The sequence below is a fragment of the Salarias fasciatus genome, chromosome 6 (assembly GCF_902148845.1).
Source record: "Salarias fasciatus chromosome 6, fSalaFa1.1, whole genome shotgun sequence".
In the NCBI taxonomy this organism is placed as follows: Eukaryota; Metazoa; Chordata; class Actinopteri; order Blenniiformes; family Blenniidae; genus Salarias; species Salarias fasciatus.
Genome location: NC_043750.1, coordinates 34,994,281 through 35,016,788, shown reverse-complemented (window position 1 = coordinate 35,016,788; position 22,508 = coordinate 34,994,281). Strand labels below are relative to the sequence as shown.

At 46.4% G+C, this 22,508-nt stretch overlaps 3 protein-coding genes across 6 annotated transcripts; all 3 read right to left on the bottom strand.

Moving 5' to 3' along the window:
* Positions 1 to 63: 63 nt before the first annotated feature.
* LOC115391124 (contactin-5) lies at positions 64 to 4,962 on the bottom strand. Of its 3 annotated transcripts, none has more exons than XM_030095233.1 (13): positions 4,816 to 4,962; positions 4,702 to 4,728; positions 4,492 to 4,618; positions 4,223 to 4,404; positions 3,891 to 4,074; positions 2,694 to 2,800; positions 2,321 to 2,590; positions 1,930 to 2,238; positions 1,746 to 1,847; positions 1,648 to 1,675; positions 722 to 767; positions 560 to 625; positions 64 to 192 (listed from the first exon to the last, which is right to left on the bottom strand). In XM_030095233.1, exons 1-13 carry the CDS (start codon positions 4,844 to 4,846, stop codon positions 130 to 132), a joined length of 1,542 nt encoding a protein of 513 aa, XP_029951093.1. In that variant the 5' UTR covers positions 4,847 to 4,962; the 3' UTR covers positions 64 to 129. The 3 variants fall into 3 exon arrangements, 2 of the variants coding, with proteins under 2 accessions (XP_029951093.1, XP_029951094.1); XR_003931722.1 differs by lacking the exon at positions 64 to 192 and adding an exon at positions 276 to 334 and having other exon boundaries at positions 452 to 625; XM_030095234.1 differs by lacking the exons at positions 64 to 192; positions 1,648 to 1,675 and having other exon boundaries at positions 570 to 625.
* Positions 4,963 to 5,137: 175 nt separating this feature from the next.
* LOC115390622 (Fc receptor-like protein 5) lies at positions 5,138 to 9,594 on the bottom strand. 2 transcript variants are annotated; one of them, XM_030094543.1, is made up of 9 exons: positions 9,453 to 9,594; positions 9,343 to 9,369; positions 8,463 to 8,744; positions 8,088 to 8,384; positions 7,554 to 7,826; positions 7,156 to 7,455; positions 6,042 to 6,152; positions 5,938 to 5,962; positions 5,138 to 5,880 (listed from the first exon to the last, which is right to left on the bottom strand). In XM_030094543.1, exons 1-9 carry the CDS (start codon positions 9,490 to 9,492, stop codon positions 5,838 to 5,840), a joined length of 1,398 nt encoding a protein of 465 aa, XP_029950403.1. In that variant the 5' UTR covers positions 9,493 to 9,594; the 3' UTR covers positions 5,138 to 5,837. The 2 variants fall into 2 exon arrangements, with proteins under 2 accessions (XP_029950403.1, XP_029950402.1); XM_030094542.1 differs by having other exon boundaries at positions 5,138 to 5,861; positions 9,453 to 9,590.
* A 119-nt stretch (positions 9,595 to 9,713) lies between these two features.
* Positions 9,714 to 19,183, bottom strand: tmc8 (transmembrane channel-like 8). Its single transcript, XM_030094541.1, has 16 exons — positions 18,897 to 19,183; positions 16,912 to 17,152; positions 16,201 to 16,349; positions 15,962 to 16,096; positions 15,821 to 15,873; positions 15,598 to 15,737; positions 15,377 to 15,524; positions 12,408 to 12,572; positions 11,998 to 12,149; positions 11,851 to 11,923; positions 11,632 to 11,735; positions 11,327 to 11,513; positions 10,764 to 10,912; positions 10,531 to 10,674; positions 10,113 to 10,191; positions 9,714 to 9,960 (listed from the first exon to the last, which is right to left on the bottom strand). Exons 1-16 carry the CDS (start codon positions 18,937 to 18,939, stop codon positions 9,841 to 9,843), a joined length of 2,082 nt encoding a protein of 693 aa, XP_029950401.1. The 5' UTR covers positions 18,940 to 19,183; the 3' UTR covers positions 9,714 to 9,840.
* Positions 19,184 to 22,508: the final 3,325 nt, after the last annotated feature.

Sequence of the window (22,508 nt, the reverse complement as noted above, 5' to 3'; positions counted from 1 at the left end):
GCTGCACGAGCTGCTCTTATCGTTACTCAAAGATTAAAAAAAACACACACACACGCATTTATACACACATCCAAATCGAAACACGGTTCATGTTTATTCGTCCAGGCTGTGTTTACAGAGCAGAGGTAGTTAGAGCGGTTCGTCCTGCAGCTCCTCCGTCTGGGGCCATTCATCAGCAGAAGCTTCAGACACCTGAGAGGAGCACAAACAGGATATTAAGAGAGGCTGATAGCAGTCTGAATCATATCCATCATCCGTCTTCTGCACCGCCTTACACTGTGCGTCTTGAGCAGTGTTGTGCAACCACTGGCTGTTCTGAATGACCTGCATAGCACTGAAAATAGTATATTAGTTGCACAAGACTGTTTTCAGGGTGCTGGAGTTGACCCCACAGGCCAGGAAACACCCCAGACAGTTCACCAGTCCATCACAGGAGTAAACCCACAAACACCTGGAGAGAACATGAAAACTCCACACAGAAAGGCCCCGCCAGCATTTGGACCAACCAACGCTCCAGCATGCAGCCTCTGAAAGATAGACGAATCACAACTCATCTCACTTCATCAAAGTTATCCTGGCTTGCTGTTTCCGCCACATCGCCAGCCTCGGTGTAGGCTAAGGACTCCTGCAGGGGGAAAAAAAACCCTCTTGAGACAAATCTGCTGCAGTGAAATAATTCTGTTGCTTGAAGGTAAATGAAATGAAAAAAACTCATACTGACCAACTCGCCCTCATATGCGGCCAGTCTCTCCATTTCCAGGGTCAGTCTGGAAGAGAAGAAGAAAAGAAATGCAGTGTGCAGTTTTAAAGGTGCAATCATGGGCAGAACGTCCAAAACTGAGGACGCAAGAGGTGTGTTGTACTAATCATAATACTTTTTTTTTTTTTAAGATTTATACAGTAGTCCCCACTGAAAACACTACCATTTTAACTGAAAACTAACATTTATTTTTCTCATGGGTGAATGTTTGTTTTTATAAATGTGCCAGAAAACCAAATTCCCACTTCAAGTCTAGTTCACACACACACGTTTGTCACTCAATACTTCCCACAAAAGAAAGACCGCTTGAAAAACTTGTGAAGTTTTCACGATCATTCTTATTGTTGTCTTCTTTTTATAGTTTATGGTGCCAATTTTGTTTTATGCTTCAGACACTTTTAGATAGCGGATTGTATGTTTTTATGGTTTTATTGTATGTCCTTTGATATATCTCTTCATCCTTTTTTGTTCTAAAGCACTCAAGAACTGCACCTTGAACTTTATTATATCACTACAATGAAAAATCAAGACACCCTAGTTCTTTAAGAAATACTAATTTTAGCCTGCAGCCTGAGTCACCTGCTTAAATAATGTCCTAATTTCTGTATAAACCTCTGCTATGCAGCATGCTGTTTCTACATTCATTTGTATGCAACAAGGAAACAGTCTAAACTCAAATTTTTGAGCATTTTTCAGCCCTTTAGTTAAAAGTTGCTGTGCTGAAATGAAGAAAACAGGAAACGGGCCATTGTGTTTCATCAATTAGCATGGATTGTTGTTTCTTTGAATGGCGGATGGAGAACTGACTCGCTGTGTTTTTCTTCCTCAGAAAAATAAAAAAAACAAACTGTCTGAGGCTCTCTTCAAAAGAGGAAGCAAGAACTCACAGAGACTTCTCTCCATACACCCTGCGTCCTGGAAGAACAGGAAACACAGTCATTGCTCAGTTATAGAGGAGAACCACCAGAAAAAGAGCCGAACTCACTGTAGATGACTCCAAAGATGCAGCAGACGGACACCAGCATGATCAGGATGGCGAAACTTCCAAACACGATCACCACCACGAGAATGGGGAGGCGGTTCAGCACTGGAGGAGGAAGAGGAGGGAGGAGGAGGTGTAACCGGCCGTCAGGGCCATGTGTCATTCAGGCCACCGGAACCAAACCTGCCTTCTCTATCCACGTATTTTCTGTTGCTGCCGACGGCGTTGGCGTTGTCGAAGCTGTCTGACACTTTGCAGTGGTACGTCCCGGCGCTGCTGCTGGCCCTGACCGACAGGTGGAGGATGGACTGTTGCGGCGGCTGGTCATCCACACGGTAGAAGCTGCCTCGGTCATGGAGCCGGGTCTTGTTGAGGAACCAGTGGTACCGAGGGTGAGATCCCTCCGAGGCCCTGCAGTACATCTTCAGGCCAATCACGACGTAGTTTTCACCGATGTCTTGGTCGTAAAGCATGGTGACGGGACCCTTGACCGGGACTGTCGGACGCATTGTGGAGTGAAAGCCGACGGTTAAAGAGACGAAATGAGCTCGGAGAAAGAAAGATGAGAAGACACGTACCGACTCTCAGTGGCAGCCACTGACTGTGAGCGATCGGGTCGCTGTTGTTGGCCTGACACTCGAGCCTGTCCGGCGGCTGCCTCAAGTCCAGCGGGACCTTGAATGTAGCATTTTTTTTTTCTGCTGTGACACTGGAGACCAGCTCTGTGCTGTTGTAGAGGGAAAAGGTGATGGGCAGAGACCCTCTGGCTGACTGGCAGGTGACCAACGCCGAATAGTTCTGGATCTCCTTCAACACGACAAAGGAGATGTCGGGGTCTGACGCCAACACTGAGAGGACAAGATAAAGACTTTACTCATCACCTGCAATTACGACAAAACATTTGAAAAAAACAACAACACATTTTTGCATCCGTTGTTGCACATTTCTCACCTTTGACTGTGATTTCCATCTCAGTGCTGTTGGAGGTGAAGACCTCTGTGTTGTTGAAAGTGTTGGAAGCGATACACGTGTAGAAGCCGCTGTCTCCGGATGTGGTTCTAAGGATGAAACAGATTGTTATTAAAATAACACATTTACGACCCGCTGTGTGTTGGACAAATGTGGAGTTAGCTGCAGAAGACATATTGTACCGCCTGTTATCAGGGAGCAATATTAGACAAAACGTGCACAAAGGATGTGTTTGTAATGTTTATATATCGGAGTATAGTGCACATTTCAGCCCGCAGGAATCCTGCAATTTTATTTTCATTTGGAGCCTTGCAAGTTGCCAAAATTTCGGCAACATTTATTGAAAACAGCCACTGCAATCTTTACTCAAAAAATCCTGTGAAATGAAGCTGAGTGTGTCATTTTATTTCTGTACATTTCTGTGTTTCTGGAAAAACACATTAAAAAAGGGTGAAAGCTCCAAGTCTAAAGCCAATGAAGAAAAAACAGACGTTAAGCCACGCGATAAAAATCTGAGTGCAAAGTGAATTATTCTAATTTTGACACTATTTCAAATAGAAAAAAGAGGGAATTTGATTTGGAGAAAACTCAAATAACATATTTTTTTGGACAAAAACACCTAGATTCATATAACGCCATGTATTAAAAAAAATGCAAACGCAGCCTTCTCTTTCGTCATGGGAAGATCCTATGTGACAAAATGACTTCAGCTCTATTTCTACCAAAGGTTTAGCAAACTGGTATTATCAAACTACCACACTCCAACCAGCGACGACTGTATGTTTCCATTCTTGACCAAACTAAAGCAGGAAATGTTGCTGGTATATATTTGCTGGTCAGAAGGTCAGAAGGTCAGAAGGTGACCTCTGGTAGATACAGTAATTATGACTGGGAAGAGATAAGGTGACAGAGGTTTACTATTCACATTAGGTCTGCATTAACAGGCTGGTAGATGGGAGATGGTGACTGCATGTAATCTATTCAGAAGACCAGAAAAAACCTAAACAAAATCCATATCACACTGTCAGCTGTAAGCACAGTGTGACCTCTGTACTTCCCAGAATGCACCAACCATGCAGCACACCAAAAACCACCAGAATCACCTTTTCAAACACCTGAACATCTCTAAACACAAAACCGCCAGGCTCTGCAGAAGCAGCTGTCTCAGTGACCTCTGACCTGAAGATCCTGAGCCGGTCCTCTGCAAAATGGTGGCGTGGAGACGGAGAGAGGAGCCGGCCGTTGAGCAGCCACTGGTAGGAGACATGAGTTCCAGCTTCAAGTAAGCAGCGCAGCTCCAGAATGTCTTCCTCGAATAACTCCATCGGTCCTGAATATTCGATTTCTGCATTTTTCACCGGCACTGCAGGCGAGACACGACGACAGGCTGAGATCTGACGGCCTCATTTTAAAAACAGCGTGGACGCCTTCCGTGAGCGATCAATTGCTGATTATAAACAAAAGCCTAAACTATAATCTACTGCAGCACTGAGACTCGTGGACGGACTCACCGATAACCTTTAAGTAGTGCGGGTCGCTGACCGTGGCTGTGATATTAGAGCTGCTGGCGTTGAGCGGTTTGGCCACACACTCCAGGAAGCCTTCATGGTAGTCCGTGATCATCATGGGAATGGATGCCACTTCGTCAGGCTGGTACGTGTATTCACCCAACAACTTCTCATGGTGTCCCATCCTAAAGCAGATTGTTGTAAAAGAGGAATTTTCAAGCGTTTCTTTCTTTTTTGCCGATTAACAAAGCTGTAGAAATGACCAGACTCACTTATACACCCGCAGCTGGATGGTCTCATTCTCTGGATACTTTTGCAGCTCACAAACAAAATCAACAACTTGTCTCAGCAAAGCCTCTGATGGACCATACAGCTGAGGAATCCCCAGAACAGACTCACCTGTTAAATGCAGTTAAAAAATTGAGCAAACACTGACTGAAACGAAATATTAACTAAATCCACAAACAATAAAAACAACTTACTGTTCCCCTGGCTGTAGCAGAACAGGCCTGATGGCGGCAGAGAGATTCAGTCATGTACAGAAACTTAAACTCATCAAGTGTCAGGAGAGCTGCAGTTTGTGTTGACCGTCTTACCCAGAGTGAGCACAAAGAGGGCAACCAGCATCACGGAGGAAACTCTACGGCTGCAGTGTAATCGACTTCAAATGAGGCGTTCAGCGACGAACACTGACAGCTTTCAGTGAGGAGTTTGAGTGGCTGAACGGCTGCTAGTGTACACACACACACACACACACACACACACACACACACACACACAGAAACATGTGCAAGTAGCTGATAGTGGTGCATCCCCTCCCCTCCCCTCCCTGTAATGTCACACCAGTTGAATGCCTCCATAACTGTCAGTGACTGAACAAAAATCATTAAAAAAAAAAAATGAACAAACAACACTGCGTCCTGTAGAAATGGATCTTTTATTCACAAAAAAAAAAAAAAAAAATCATGAAATGACAATTTACAGTGGTTGACTAATAGGAATGATCAATCTTTCTAACACCTGGGTGTTCAATTTGATTATGTTTGTGTTTGATTATTTGGCTTAATTTAAAGAAAATATAAGTGTAAGAGCTTTCACATGTCAGGCCAGTAGAGAAAAGTAAACTCCTCTGTGGTTTTTCGGCTTGTGTGAGACTCTTCTGGTGTTTTATTAAAAAGATGCACAAAAAAGAAAAGGTTCATGATTTCCTGTGAGCTTTTACTGTTCATGCATGTGCAGTGTGTGCTTACAACTAGATTAATATATGAGCAATAACTATCAGAGAAGCTCAGTAGCTTCTTATCTGGATTGACATGAATATTCACACTGCCATGGACGCATGACGACGATCCTAATGTGTGTGTTATGAAAAATAGTGCTAAATCAACGTAACACACTTTACATTCTCTAAGCTTAAATCCCTGTTCACTGGAACATTAAGTTATTGCTGTATTAAGTATTTACTTGGTACTCGGGCTGTTTTCCTAATACAGATACATTTTCTTTTGTCTTCTTTCCTGCTGTCCGCAGAGTTTCCTCTCACCAGTACACCTGATTGTGCACATCAAAGTCTATGTGGGGAGATTCGGTCTTCTTGTCTTCTGCCCGGGACGTTAGTTCAGACAGTGACAGATCGTCTGAGCTGAGAGAGAAAAACGTGACTGAATCATTCGATGTGATGTTTGTTTTAATCTGGTTTCCACTGTGTTAAAGCTTACTTTACTGGAGCAGTCTGGGGATGAGCTGTGGAAACACCAGCAGGTGAAAACGTGAGTCTTTTATCTCAGCGCGGCATTTCACACTCAAACGGGCGCACACACACCTCGGTCGTGGTTGAACATCTTGAGCACACACACTGAACACACCACCAGCACCAGAAGAAGGAAGCAGCAGAACGAGATGGAGATCTTCTCTGTGGTGGTCATGCGAGCCTCTGAGGAGGAAATCACACAAAGACAGTTTCAGGCAAAGGCAAACAAGGGCGTTTGTGTGTGAGAGATTATTGTTTTTTGTTTTGAAAATACTTATAGGAATCAATCATGGGCTGTTAATCAACAGCGGACAGGAGCTTGAAGGAAGCGCCTGTTAAATTCTCTTCAATTTTAATAGAGACTTAAACAAACCTTCCGTGGTTTGACTTTGGAATCAAGACTTATTTATTCATTCCAGTAAAAGCTTTCAAGATAATATAATCAAAGGCCACTTATCAATGAACAGGTAATCCATGAAAAAAATAACCCTCTATCCAGTTTGTTTTTTTCCACTCTCATGATATAAAATGTTATGTTTTAAGCTTCTGGTAAAAAAAAAATAAATAAATGAATGAAAAGGCAATATTTTGCAGATACTACATTTTGGAATTTGGGGTAGGCTAACACTTTACTTGAAGCACCCAGTATAACACATCATAGGTGTTTATAAGTAGTTATAAACACTCATAAATGATCACAATGCTTTATAACTCATTCTACAGCATAGGATTAGGGTTAAGGTTCGGTCCTGGCATTGTGATCATTTATGAATGTTTATAACTATAGCTACACGTGTTATAATGTCATCATAATGCTTTATAAATGTACTTATAATGTGTTATACAGGGGGCCTTCAAATAAAGTGTTACCGAATTTGGACTTTGGATGCTAAAATGATAAAGAATTAAAAAATAAAAGCATGCAATATTTCAGTTCATGCAAAATAAATCTAAAATAAATAATAGTTTCTCTGTTTGGATTCATTTGAGGGAAGATTTTCGTTTGTCTTGTTTGTTTCATCTCTTCAAAAACCTGAGTGTTGAAATATTACCATATCTTTGGCATTATATGATTCACATTTCTTCACCCAGAGTAACTCCTTAATTCAGTCATCCAGTGCCTCCATGTTTGACGGACAGTTATGATGAGATTCTTGAGGTTTTCTGTGCTGGTGGATCTGCTCACCTGTCACCTGGACCAGCTGGGCCTCGCTCTCCACCCACGGCCCGGAGCTGTCGTAGCTGTCTCTGGCCCTGCAGCGGTAAGAACCGCTCTCCTCCGGGCCCAGCTGGGTGAGGATCAGGGTTTGTCCCTCATTGATGAGGGCCGAGTGGGGCAGGCTGGGAAGGACGGAGTCGTCCAGCAGCCAGGAGACGAGAGGAAAAGTCCCTCTGCTGACTTTACAGGTCAGCAAGGCTGCAGCCAGCCTGGAGGCAGAGGTGTACAGATACTCCACGTTCACGCTCACGTCCCCTCCGACCGGCACTGGACGATCGGGAAAGCAACAGAGATCAATCAGCGAGGAGCAGGATGAGAGACGGAATCACAGAAATACTCCATCCACGGGTCTGTGAAGCTCCTACCTACTTCCAGAGTCACAGGTTCACTCTTCAGCTCCTGCAGCTCCGTCTTCACCTGACAGTGAGCCAGCCCCATGTCCAGCCCGGGGACCACTTCCACGACGAACCACCCCACCAGGGACTGGGTCGCTCTCACAGAGTACACCTCAGCCTCGTCCAGTAAGAGAGAGAAGTTCGCAGGAGGGCTCCCTCTGGACGACCAGCAGGTCACGTTGGCGCGGTAACTTTTTCCTTCTCGGAAAACGGAGAAGGAGATCTCCGGCTTTGACACGTAGACTGGAGAAGGAGAAGAGCGATGAGCATAGACTGTCATAATAAAAGCATGTTAGATTTCAGTTTGGGAAAAATCCTGTTGATAATTGCTATTTTGTGCTATTTATGTGAAAATGAGCAGTAAAAAAAAGACTTTGTATGATCAGAATTAGTAGTCAGTCCTTGAGAAATCATAAACATTTACGGCAAACCGCCTGCTTTTCTCCTCAGTGTGAGATGAGTCACTGTTAGGAGTCTTCAAGGCTGTTTCCTGTTGATAGATACCTTTAACTGTCACTTGAATATCTGAGCTGCTGGAAAACCTCTGGATGTCCTGCACCGAGGTCGAGGCGATGCAGTAATAACTCCCAGCATGCTCGGGAGTCACCTCCTCAACCACGAGCTTGTTCCCGGTGACATTGAAGACGTCTTCAATGTCACCGTCTACTTCCGTCCTGTTGAAGAACCAGGTGTAGGAGAGGTGGGAGCCCCTGTCGACACCGCAGCTCAGGACGAGGCGTGAGCCCTCATAGAGGACCGGCGGGAAGGGTTCAGAGGTCACCGTGGTTTGCAGCGGTGGAACTGGAATTAGTGGAAAACCACATAAGGTTTTAGTAAGTTTGGTAACTTTGGTGGAAGTCGACGGGCCGTTTTACTCACTGACGACACTCAGAGTGATGCTGTTGCTGACGCCTGTGTTTCCCCCGGCCGTCGCCCTGCAGTGGTACGCCCCGGCCGAGGCTTCAGACACTTTCATGCCTAAAGTCGCCGGCTGGTCCCCTTGGGGGTCGACAGACGAGGCCATCAGGGCGCCGTCGCTTGACACCAGCTCATATCTGACCGGTGGAGACGAGCCGGGGGCTGTGCATCGGTAAACCGCCCTGGAGCCCAGGTAGGCCTTGTCGGGACCAGTGAGAACTGGGTGAACTGAGTTTGAGCCGCCTAAACAAAATAAAGTGAAAAAAAAAAGAGAGATGAAACTGTCGGAAATAAATCCACAAAGAGTTTTAGATGTTTGCAACGAGCAAACTTTAAGCTTCTTATCTTCTGCTGTGCTTCAAACCATCCAGACATCTTTAGTGTCTTCTCTGTCCTCAGACTTAAAACTAATCTGAAATGTATTTACTTTTTCATTTACATTATATTAAACTGCTGTATTTTATGGTATCAAATCAAAAAGCTATTAAAATTTTCATAACATCTGTGGAAATCCAATACATCTATGAGGTAGAAGTGGGATTGAACCACCAACCACACAACTGGAAAATGAGCTACCCAAACAACTGAGTCACATCAATACAAATAGGTCAATATATGCAATTTCACAGTAATATTGTAAATATTAAGATCAGGCGAAAGATGGATTTTAATTGCTCTTTAAGATGCAATATTTAGTGATGCCATTATTTTAAAGACTGATGTGTGTCCTGAGTCAAAAATGCAATCATAGAGATGAAATTACATTTCATGAAACTACAAAAGAGACACATAAATAGTTGTGACAAGGAGACTGACTTAAATGCCGTTTCAACACACTTACTTATCTTGATGAACAAACTTGCCAGAGCTGAAAAAAATAGACAGATGTCAGTAAAAAAATTAGTCAGTTACTTACGTTCCCATTTTTCCATCAAATTCAAAAAAACTCACCCAAAATTGGCAACAGATTTCGAGTCTGTCGGTTCTTCATAACAGTGCTACGTTTGAACCTTGCTCATGTTTCCCAGATTGCTGGAATGTATGCACATGTGTGTTTGTATGCGTCAAGGCGAAGGGTGTTAAACATGTGCTGCAGGCAGATAACATTTTACCGCACATGTTTGGCTGCAATTCGATGATCTGTGCCATATAAACATGTGACTTGATGAGAGTCTCATGTGCAAAAACAACTCAGGACACAGAAGAGTCAGTTCACCGTCAAATCCAGTTTAATACATCCATGTGGGAATAAATTATTTACATGAAAAACAGAGCAAAAAAGAGTGAGCAAAGAGTAGAGAAGGCTGTACGTTTGTTTTCGGTCAGATTACAGTAGATGTCAGGACGAGGCGTCTCTCTGCTGGAGGACAGGAGCGTCCTGAGCGACTCGCTGCCTCTTCCTCTGACCTCTCAGCAAGGTGGCGTGCTGCCTCACCAGGAAAACCTTATCCGAGCTGCTCTGGGAGGGAAACACACACAAACTCACAGTCACACTCGTTATTCCTAACACAAGTTATTCCTCCAGATAAATGAATAAACTGAGCGTGAATTCTGCATTCCTTCTGATTTTTCCCTCATCAGCGTGTGAATAATTTGTATGAATATACTTACCATGACCAGCATGTCTTTCAGTCTGTCGATGGCCTTCTGATTGGCTCGTCCACGAGACACATACGAGGTTAAGATTATTCTGTTCAAACAGTGAAAATAAAAGAAAAGAAAAGAGAGTGTGTTTTCAGGATTCATTCAAATCAGACAAAAATAAAAATGAACACCTAATTAAAAGCTTTTATTTTACATGAAGACTTTCCTTCTTTCAGAAAATGTTTGTGATAAAATGCAACATGGATCCATCAGAAAAAGAAAAGCTCGAACTCAAATTTTTGTAAAGTCAACTTTAACTGAACAAAAAAGAAAAACCAATTAAATTAACATAAAAACTGTAGGAAATAGTGAACGTTATTTAAAGTAAACTGTGCTTTTTCAGAGTAAATACAGACATGAAAGTGGAATCAAACTGCACACTCACATCTCAGCAAGTATAAGTGGCAGAGCAAAGGCCTCAGAGGCCAGGTACCGGAGGATGGTCTGCACCATCGAGGGGAGACTGCCAACACACGTCTCTGTCACTTTAAGCACAGTTTGATCACCGGGAAAAGGACCACAAGGAGACCTGCAAGGGAGACGCACATTTAGAAAAAAGACATTTTTAGTTTATCAGTGCTGAAGATGGAATCTATTCTGGCGAAGACGGCCGCCTACGTGTTTCTGTCTTCTTGCTGACGGAGGTTGAATCCCAGCGTGACTCCAGCCAGCAGGAGGCCGAGCAGCAACATGAAGTGAAAGAAGACGGAGGAGCTGGAGGCCCGGAACATCCGGTGCTCTGCTACGCAACAGCGCAGGACGCTGAACTGAGGACACACACACACATATTTTAGAGTGAAAAAGCACAACTGATATGTTCTCTAAATAGAGCAAAACTCTCGCTGGATGATTTTCTTGTTTTTCTTTCTCATCCTAAAAACTGCATGAAACAAGAGTCCTGCAAACAACTCATTTATAAGAAAATCAATGTGATTTGTTTGTGTGTGTTCTGTTACCTCGAGGGAGCAGTCAGTTTCTTTTCAGTATTCTGAATGTGGGTTCTTGTCCCTGCCTCCCTGACAACAACCCTTGCATTAACTTTTCTAACTTCACAGAAAGAATTACTAAAATTCATTGTGGTTTGGATTTCATCTTACTCTCAAACTGTGGCGTTCATTTCATGTTGGACAGATCAAGATAGGAGCTTTAATGTCACGGTTGACTGTATCACTCAAAACCACCTTTTTGATGTAGAACGTGGCCACCAGAGTGACTGTTCCTATCAGCGGCAGCAGAGGGCAATAGTAGACTCCCACCCAGGACACGGTCTGGCCGTACACCAGGTCCAGCACGTTGAAGGGGATCAGGAAGTGCTGCTTTCCCAGCCGCCGGGCCACTGCAGAGCTGGGGTACCATTCCTGCACCAGCCTGGAGGAACATTCAGAATAAGTGTGTTAAATTAATTTGGATCTAAAATGTATTGACTCAGAAAAATCACACATTGATTTCTGCTAAAACACGTCATGCTGTTGACAGTCAAACCCACTTCCTGGGGAAGTTCAGAAGAAAGACGCTGCTGAACGTGGCAAGGAAGTTGAAGATGCACAGCTTGTACATCTCTCGGCCGAACTGATTCTCCCTGCAGTGATGCTGTCGAGAGCAAAACAAAAAACCGCCTCAGAGACAACATTTAGGAATCACACTGCAGCCATGAACACATGAAACGACGCACAGATCTGCAGCAGGAACCTCGGTCTCAACTCACCTGCTCATTTTTTGTGTTTGTCAAGATAAAGAATAAGTAGATTCCCAGAGAGGCCAGCTTCAGGAAGATGCTCCTGAGGAGGAAACGAGTGAATCCATCTGAATGTACGCCTTCATGTGTTTGTGTGTTTCTCCCACCGCATCTTACCTCACAAGCGTGACGTTCACTTGAGTGGTGACGGAGTAGTCCTCAAAAGACGAGATCTTACGGAAGATGTGAGGGAGCACGAGGTTGACGAAGGTGATGGTCATGGGAGGAAGATACTGAAGGAAGAGGCTGAGCAGCCAGTGGTGGCCGTCCTGAGGAAGACAGTCACAGAAATGTGAAAACAAGAACAGGAAAAATCCCTTCTGTTGTTAAAAATGAGTAGAATATCTTAAAAAAAGCATGTCTGAAAGGACTCAAATAGGTTTTAGAAACACATGTTAAGGGCTTATATCTTTTATTAATATTTAATTTCCCAGTGAATAATGCTGTTGACAACATGTGGAACAACTTAAATATAATCTTAACAATCTGAATGCAACAAAATACGACACTTAGCCCTGAACCTTTACCTCATGCAGAGATATCTCTGTGGAGAAGTAGATGAAGTAAAAGGCTCCACCCAGCAGAGACAAAACCATCAAGTTGAGGGCGAGCCTGAGCAGGCAGAGACGCACTTTTTGTCCGAGAGTCCTCTGAGCCTCTCGCAAAGAGAAACTCTGCTCCTCCAGGAACAGCTGAGGATGTGCACAGAAAGACGGATTCACTGGATTTGCTTTATTTTTCTTCTCATTCATGACTATCATAATAATAATATCATTTATATTTACATTACATAGAGCGGCTAACATGCTACCGGGCTGACAGAGCGCTCGTCGAGGGGGGGAAGACTCGCGGCGGGGGGCTCTGTGTTTACATCAGTGACGCCTGGTGCCGTGACGCCGTTGTCGTCTGTAAACACTGCTCACCACTGGTGGAGTTTATGATCATCAAGTGCCGCCCATTCTTCCTGCCAAGAGAAATTACAGCTGTTTTACTGGCAGCAATATACATCCCCCCTGGCTCCACCAACAACAGGAGTGGGGCACTGAATGAACTCTATCAGCACATCAGTGAGCAGCAGACAGCCCATCCTGACGCCTTCCTCATCCTGGCTGGAGATTTCAACCACGCTAACCCAAAGAGCGTGTTTCCACAACTCCATGGACATATTAACTTTCCCACAAGAGGTGCTAATATCCTGGACAATGTTTTCACTACTCACAGTGGTGCCTACAAAGCCACCCCCCTCCCCCACCTCGGGGCTTCAGACCACACTACTGTTATGCTCCTGCCAGCATACAGGCCGCTGGTTAAAATCAACAGACCAGCGAAGAAGACAATCCGTGTGTGGCCAGAGGGGTCGTCAGCGGCACTCCAGGACTGCTTCTCCACCACTGACTGGAGTGTGTTCAGAGAGGCGGCCACCTCCAACGACACCATAGACCTCCAGGAGTACACAGAGACCGTCACTGCTTACATGAGGAAATGCATGGACGACGTCACGGTCTCCAGAACCATCTCCACTCACGCCAACCAGAAACCATGGCTGACAGGGGAAGTCCACAGACTTCTGAGGGCTCGGAATGCTGCCTTCAGAGCTGGGGATGAAGCAGGCCTAAGGACAGCCAGGGCTAACCTGTCACGAGGTATCAGAGTGGCCAAGAGACAGTACTCCAGGAGGATCGCAGATCGTTTCACTGACAGCAGAGACACCAGGAACCTGTGGCGAGGGATCCAGACCATCACGGATTATAAGCCCGCTCCACAGACCTGTGACAACTCCACCTCTCTGCTGAATCAACTGAACGACTTCTTTGCTCGCTTTGAGGCCGACAACAACACCCCAGCACAGAAAGCCCCACCTCCTCCTGACGACCAGGTGCTGAAACTGTCCCCGGACAGCGTGAGGAGATTCCTCAAAGGGACCAATGTACTGAAAGCCCCAGGTCCTGACAATATTCCTGGTCGTATCCTGAGAGACTGTGCTGAGGAGCTCACTGATGTTTTCACTGACATCTTTAACATCTCGTTGAGCCAGGCTGTTGTCCCCACATGCCTCAAAGCCACCACCATCATCCCGGTTCCTAAGAAGCCGTCTCCATCCCACTACAATGACTATCGCCCGGTCGCACTCACCCCCATCCTTATGAAGTGCTTTGAGCGGCTAGTCATGCAGCACATCAAGTCTGCCCTCCCATCCACCCTGGATCCCTACCAGTTTGCTTATCGGTCCAACCGCTCGACCGATGACGCCATCGCCACTGCTCTCCACTCAGCCCTGACCCACCTGGAGACCAAGAACTCATACGTCAGAATGCTGTTCATCGACTTCAGCTCAGCATTCAACACAATCATCCCCCAGCAGCTCATCTACAAACTGGACCGGCTGGGACTCAACACCACCTTGTGCAACTGGCTGCTGGACTTTCTGACAGGGAGACCACAGGCAGTTCGGGTTGGCAGCAACACCTCCGGCACCATCATTTTGAACACGGGGGCCCCCCAGGGATGTGTGCTGAGCCCCCTCCTCTTCACTCTGCTGACCCATGACTGCACACCCTCATCCAGCTCAAACCTCTTCATCAAGTTTGCTGATGACACGACCGTGGTGGGTCTCATCAACAATGACGATGAGACAACCTACCGGAGTGAGGTGAGCCGCCTGGCCACGTGGTGTCAGGACAACAATCTCCACCTGAACGTGGAGAAGACGAAGGAGATTGTTGTGGACTTCAGGAGAGAGCATTCCCAGCATGCTCCACTGACCATCAACGGTGCTGCTGTGGAGAGAGTGAGCAGCACCAAGTTTCTGGGTGTGCACATCTCTGAGGATCTTTCCTGGAACACCAACACCACATCACTGGCTAAAACAGCTCAACGGCGGCTCTACTTCCTCCGTAGACTGAGAAGAGCGAGAGCCCCGACCCCCATGATGACCACCTTTTACAGAGGCACTGTAGAGAGCATCCTGACCAGCTGCATCACGGTGTGGTACGGCGCCTGCACCGTGTCCTGCTGCAAGACCCTGCAGCGCATTGTGAGAGCAGCCGAGAAGATCATTGGTGTCTCTCTCCCCTCCCTCTCCTCTATTTACAACACCCGCCTCACCCGCACAGCCACCAGGATCGCAGGTGACCCCACTCACCCTGCCCACAGCCTCTTCAGCCTGCTGCCGTCGGCTAGGAGACTGCGGAGCCTCCGGGCCAGAACTAGCAGACTCAAGGACAGCTTTTTCCACCAGGCAGTCAGGAAGCTAAACTCCCTCCCTGCTCTGCCCCCACTCCCTGTCTCTGCCCCCCGCCACTGACCTCAGGCCTGAACTTTTGTGTTTTACTGTGTTATTAGTAAATTATTTTATTTATTTGTTTGTTGCACCGTGGGTCCGAGAGGACTGTAATTTCATTTGTGCTGTATGTGTTTATGTATGGCATATTTGACAAATAAACTGACTTGACTTGACTTGACTTGATTGTGCATCTCCAGCTGCTCATGCACTCACTCTGAGGTCGTTCCTGATGAAGCTCTGCTTGAGAACTGCGCCTGCGGGATCCTGGATGGTGAAATCCCACCCACACAAGATTTTGTAACACAGGTTGGTACTGTAACGCTTCCCGAGCATCTGGGTGTGCTTGTAGCCGACGGTTGTTCTGTCAGGGGTGAACGAACATAAGCTATGCAAATAATGAGGCCGTGTTCAGTTGCAGTTAATGGATAACCGACCTGCGGACCACCATGATGAGACTGAGGAAGAGGATGGTGAGGATCCCGATGAAGTAGAGGAGAGGTGTATTCAGGCATTTCTGGTCCAAGGAACCACGAGTATAATAACCAAAAAACACAGGTGATCGATCTAAGTAGCCCTGGTGAAAAGAGAAGAAAATAAACAACGTGATTCAGGATCAGAAAGTAAACAGTGCAACTGAACAAGTGAAGAAATTCTTACCGAACCCAAGAAGAAGTCTAAAACTGAGTCGTTGCTTTCAAATGTCAGCGGTTCTGTGAAAATTACAGGGAAGATTTGTTTTCCTTGGTTTGAATGTAGTTGTGGTTTATTTCCTGACACGTGTGGTTAAAGGCGACTCACTGCTGTCGTTGCCCCTGCCGTAAACTAAAGTGGGCCCCAGTATGAAGCCGGCGGTGAGGGCACAATGGAGCAAGTTCAAGAACACCAGATATCTGAGGAAGACGAAATAGGCCTTGACGCCAACTCCAAACCGGCCTGGGAGAGACCACAGCGAGTCTGAGTTTAACGTTGTCTTACAATTAATCTGAAAGGACTTGTACAGATCGGCATGCAGCAGACCAACCTGAAGGCCGCCTCACCTTCGATCCTGTGGAGAGTGTGGCGCCATGGCAAGAGGCCGGCCACAGCGCTGCCCATCTGCTCCCAGAGCCTCTTCATGTTGGTGCTCTGACTCTGCCTCCAGGACTTCCAAAATCCAATACTGCTGATCTGCATCTTCCTCATGTCCCTGATTCACCCCATAAATGTAATATTTAGAGGGAGCTCTTTCAGATTTTAAATCACAGATTTTAAACACAGTGAAATCTTGTTTTTAATTACCTTCAGTGCATTTGATTATTTCTTTGAATGCAATAATAATTTCATTCAGACAGTGGCTACTGTCACCTGAAACTGAAAATGTCCCAGGTTGAAGTCCAGGTTAAACTTTGGACCAGTTCTACAGGAAGTTTACATGTTCTCCCTACTAGCAGGTTTTCACCAAAGACTAGTCTAAATTGCTATTATGCATAATTTTAGGCAAAAAAAATGAACGTAGGCGTCCCTGTTTTCCCTGTAATGGACCTGCAACCTGTCAATGACCCTTTAAATTTTATCCGGAAATTTGTCACACTGGAAGAAAAAGACCTTTACTCACTATTATGATATGTGCTCTCTGCTGAATTCAATTAATTACAGGAATAACACTTTAATATTAGAAATGATGAAGATCAGTTTTATTAGATCAGTGTGTATTGGTTTGATTTCAAGGTAGAATGGACACATCTGGAGCGCGATTTAATCGAACACACCTGGCAGCTCTCTTCCCCTGCATGCACAAGGCCAGGTTTCGGAGGGGCTGCGTGGACGCCTTGTCTCTGGGTCCTTGGGACAGGGGGCCATGGCCGAGCCTTGCCTGAGACTCTGCACCGCCCTGCTCGACGCTTCTGCTTGGCTCGGGTCGGGAAGCCTGCACGCTCGGCAGCAGGTCAAATATCTCCATCTGATAGTACTCACAGGAGTCTGAAGACACTGTGGACTGGGTGCTCTCCTCTGTGGTGAGAACAACACATTTCTGCTTTTATCTGAGGCACAGCGTGTGTTTGAACACAGAGTGATTCATACCTTCTTTTTCATCTTAGTTCACATGTTGCAGTCTACACACTAAAACATGTGAGTCATTTTGTTAACCCGATCGCTGGGTTATGAAATCAGTAACACAATTTGGGCTATTATGATACATTTGGAGTTATTTATTGCAACTCTTGTGTTGGGTTCGAGTCCATCAGACCCAACACAGATTTTTAAACTCAGCACATGGGTTGTTTTGACCACTGTTGGGTTATCAACGGGTCCGTGTGTCAAGTGTTCCTCTGGCTCTCTGATGCAGTACAGGGTTGTGCTTGTTTACATTACATGTCTAATTCACACAACTGTGCTGCATCATGTCATGTCAATTAGATATGTAATGTAAATCAGCATGTCATCATGTAACGTCATTCACAGAAAAATATGCTTGGGCGAGCTCCATGTAGTAAATGTTAACCAAATAGCTAGCTAACGCGTGTAGCTTGCTAGCTACACTATGTATAACGTTTGCATTGCCAGCTGTCGGGACGGCTGTGGTTTAGTGGGGAGCGCAGTCGTCTTACAATTGGGAGGTTGTTGGTTCAATTCCTGTCTCCCCCTGTCTGCATGTTGCAACTGAACCCCCCAGCTATGGGTAAAATAGCACTATTGCCTTGTAGTCGTCATGGGAGTGACAAAGGCTGAGGGAGGACCCTCCTACAGAAAAATCCGGAGTGGAGCCCTGAAGGTAGTTGGTCCTCGCATTGTGGCGCCTTCCAGCAACTCCTGTGGCCAAGCTGGTACCAACTGTAAGAGCCTGTCCCTTCCGTTGGACACTACCAGCGAGGCTGAGGAGGGGGATCTGTCGGTTGTATTATTTTAATTTATCTATGAATCTAAATTTTTGGAAGACTAAACCAATGTGTTTAGTTGAATTAACACAGAATTGTAGTTAATTTGACCCAGAATTTGGACACATTCAGCCAGTATATATGGTAAAATTGACCCAGGGCTGAAATTAATTTGATGCAACAGTTGGGTTAAAAATGAGCACAATATTCAACCCAATCATATGGTAGAATCGACCCGGACTAAAACTGATTTGACCCAATGATTGGATTAAATCTGTGAACCCATCTGTTGGGCTAAAAAGACCAACCCATTTTGTTGGGTAAAAATATCTACTGTTGGGCTGGTCCAATATTGATTAACTGTTGGGTTAAAAAATAAACCAATTTGGGTTGTTTTTTACCATTCATTCTTTAGGGTGTATCTTCATCTTTTTTCTTCATGAAATTTCATATAATATTAGCAGAAAATAGACAATATTAGGTCCATAGAGTAATTGTGTTTGGTCCATTAGCAGCTGCAAACCATCAAAAGAAAGCACAACAGCAAATATCCAACATTTTCAATTTGTGATTTACTGAAGCTGTGGACATGTGTGTGTGTGTGTGAGCTTGCTTTTCTTGTTGTTTTCCGGTAACCTCTGGGTTTATGGGAATGTTTACAAATCAGGTGTTCACACAAAACTCTCTGAATCTCTGTTGGCAGTAAATTGCAATGCTACAATATATCATGCACAATAACTGAAGGAATCAGTGCATTACTGCACCTATTTAGCATACCATCAGTAACAACACAGTGGTAAACACATAAAATGTTTTCATCCTCTCACAAAAGGGACAACTGCACAAACACATTTGCTTTGAGCTTTAATGTTTATTACCTGACAAGAGTCTCATGAAGTTGACACTTTTTTGCTCCTCCATCTTCTGCTTTTCGCACTTCCTCTTTTTTATGAAAAAAAGAAAAAAAAAGTATTCAAGTAAATACACTTCAAGTTGAGAACATCTCAACAAACTCCTCCACTCAAACTACAGTCTCCAAGTCTGCACCAAAATATCCTGGTTGACGTCTGACGTCCAGCGTCTCAGCCAGACGGATCCTATCTGGCTGGTGTTGATCCGCTGGTTTTGTTGGTGAAGTTCGCTTTGACAGGTGCAGTTGACGCTCGATTTGGCCGCACCGAGGCAAAGCTTGACGGCAGTCAGGAAATCACATGACAGGATGCAGACACAGGCGTTGCACCAAAGTGACAAGACATGCACCCACACAGTCACTGGACTGAGAAATGAGTGAGGACATCTGGCAGACGGCAGTTCAATGAGGATGTTTGACCTCGAATGGAAGATTTTGCAACTGTGTCTGATTCAAGCTGTGTCACTCATCAGCTATCAAGCCTAATCATAGAGTTACATGTTGAAAATACTCTCCATTTTAATTTTTTCCCTCTTTGTATTTGGTCAGTTTTCAGTTTTGTTGCTGTTGATTGTTCAAACTCTCTACTCATATTTCAGAGCTTGAAATCCATCTTTTCACCTGATACAGACTCATGCAGTTGGCTGATCTCAACCTCCTTCTGAGCTTCTGATTCACAATTTCAGTGATTTAGTGTTCAGCATCATACAAGGATGGATCATCCATCCATCTATCCATCCATCCATCCATCCATCTATCCATCCATCCATCCATCCATCTATCCATCCATCCATCCATCCATCCATCCATCCATCCATCCATCCATCCATTTTCGACCACTTATCCGGGACCAGGTCACAGGGGCAACAGTCTAAGTAGGGATGAGTAGACTTCCCTGTTCCCAGATACGTATGTCCTGCAGCTCTTCCAGGAGGATCCTGAGGTGAGCGCCTCACCCTCACTACAGAGGAAGTTCATTTCATCCAGCCCCTAGAAATTCTGTCCATTAAAGTTATGAACAGAACCGGTGAAAAAGAGCAGCCCTGCCAGAGTCCAACATGCTCCAGGAACAGGTCCGACTTACTGCCAGCTATGCGAACCAGGCTGCAGCTTCGGTCATACAGACACGACAGCCCTTAATAAGGGATCCCAGACTCTACTTCTAACCATCCCCCATGAGTTACGTGATTGAACGCCTTCTCTAAATCCATAAAACACATGTGGACTGGTTTGGTGAGCTCCCACTGGGTACTTTCCCATGCCGTTCAGTCCATAAGCTGAAAGAACAATGAGGCACCTGTCCCCAACCGGAAGGCACAGCAACGCAACCCCCTCATTCACTGGGGTGAACTCCCAACACACGCCAGCTGAGCTGTGGGGCTATAAGCAAACCCACACCAGCCAACTGCCTCTCACCGTGGGCAATGCCAGAGAAGTGGCGAGTTCAGCCCATCTTGAAGGGTTGGGTTCCAGAGCGCAGGCTATGTGTAGAGGTTAGCCTGACTGTATCTTGCCGGTACCGCTTAACCTCCCTCACAAGCTAAGCCAAGTTAAGGTGGCTGATCAAGGCGGAGTCAAATAAATCAAGTGGGGTCTTCTGCGCCCCCGTTTCCAGGTTCCTTCTGGTGGGGGGTGGGGCGGGGGGGGCTGTTGTTTTCCCCACAGGCCGGGGGTTTGGAGCGGCTGTGGTTTGGGGGGCTGCTGGCTCAGGGGGGTGCATACCTGTCTGCGGCGGGGGGGTGGGGGGGTGGGGGCGGCAGTTGTGGGTGGCGGGGGGTTCTGGATGTGGGGTTCGGTGTTCCCTTGCCTTCCGGGGGTGTCTCCCACAGGATGTGACAGTTGGATGACGCGGGAATGTGAGTGTGTTTGGGGTAGGATGGACTGTGTGTGTGTGTGTGTGTGTGTGTCTGTGTGTGTGTGTGTGTGTGTGTGTGTGTGTGTGTGTGTATGTGCGTGTGCGTGCGCGTGCTTGTTAGCGTGTGCGTGTGCGTGAGAGGGTGTGAGTGTGTTGGAATGTGAGTGTGTGTGTGTGTGCGTTTGGTTTAGGGATGAGTGGTTGTGTGTGTGCGTGTGTGCATGTGTGTGTGTCAGTATGAGTGAGTGGGTATGAGTGTTGGGTTGGGGCGGGGGGGAGTGAGGCGGGAGAGGACAGGGGGTGGGAGGGGTGGGCCGGGCGGGGGACGGGCGGGGGGGTGGGTTCCGGGTGGGGGTCGTGGGGTGGGGGGTGGGGTGGGGTGGGGTGGGTTGGGGGGGGGGGGGGGGGGGTGGAGTGGGGTGGGGGGGGTGGGGGTGGGGGGGGGTGGGTGGGGGGGGGTGATGCCCTGGATCTCGGGGTGCGTGGCCGGAGCGCTGGGGGGTGTACTGGCCCAGGGTGGGTAGCCGCCCGTGTGGGCTGGTTCTCCCGGGTGGGTCATAGCCCTTCGCCTGGGTGGGGGGTTGGCTCCTGGGCTCTTGGGCCTTGGGCTCTCGGCCCTGCCCGCCCCGGGCGTCCGGCGCCCGGGGTGGACCGGCTCCTGCCGGTCGTGGCTCCGCGGGGCCCGGGCCCCGGGACTGCCGGGGTCCCCGGCCGGGGCTTTCCTCTGCCCCGTTTCTGGACTGGAACGTGGGCGTCTGCCTGGGGGGGCGGCTTGGATCCGGGCTCTGTGATGTCCGCCGGCTGTCTGGGCTCTGAGGGCCTCTCTGGCCTGCTTCTGGCCTTCTCAGAGGTCAGAGGTCATATATGCATGATCACTATCACCATCACTGTCACCATCATATTCACATGATCACGTTGATCTTTAATCACTCTTTACATACTGGGTTACCTTGTCTTCTTGTGGTGGTTAGACTAATGGTGATCTGTAGCAGACCTCTCTTGATGCACGCCCCTAGTTTACTACTAGTTACGACTAGCTATATTCAAAAAAAAAATACGGTTTGTGGTGTCCTTGCATTTCCCTCCTCCCCTACACCTCCTTTTATTTTTGTGGCCTGGTCTGTTCACTAATATGGTTTGGAAAAAAAGGGGGGAAAAAAAAAAAAATGTATGTATGGTTCTGTAATTTTCTGTGTTGGTTGTCGGCTCTGTTTTGGTGTTGTCTAGATTGGGGGTTTGGGATTGTTCTAGGTTGCGTGTGGTGCGTCGACAACACTGTTTTGTATTGTGACTTTGTACATAGGTTGTGCCGCCCCCCCCCCCCCCCCCCTTCCGTTCTCCCTCTCTTTATCTTTCTCTCTTTCTGTCCCTGCTCTCTGAGCGTTTCCGTCCCGGTCCTGTCCGGTAGCCATGCCGGATGCCAGCTTTAAATAAAGGCAGCAGCAGGAGGAGACTCAGTCTCATCCTGCTGCTAATATTAAAATCTGTTCGGATAGTAAAAGGCTACAATCATACAATATTGCACGCCCCAGCTACCGAACAGGACAAGGGAAAAAAAAAAAAATAAATAAATAAATCAAGTAGTCAAGTATTTGTTTATTTCAACCCTTCTTCACTGACATGCTGTGAACATCATGTTTTTGATCAGGCTACAGTGGCTTACACTGTGAAGTGTTTCATTACTTGAAACCCAAAGTTTCTATGCAATGTGTGCACTTTAAGAGC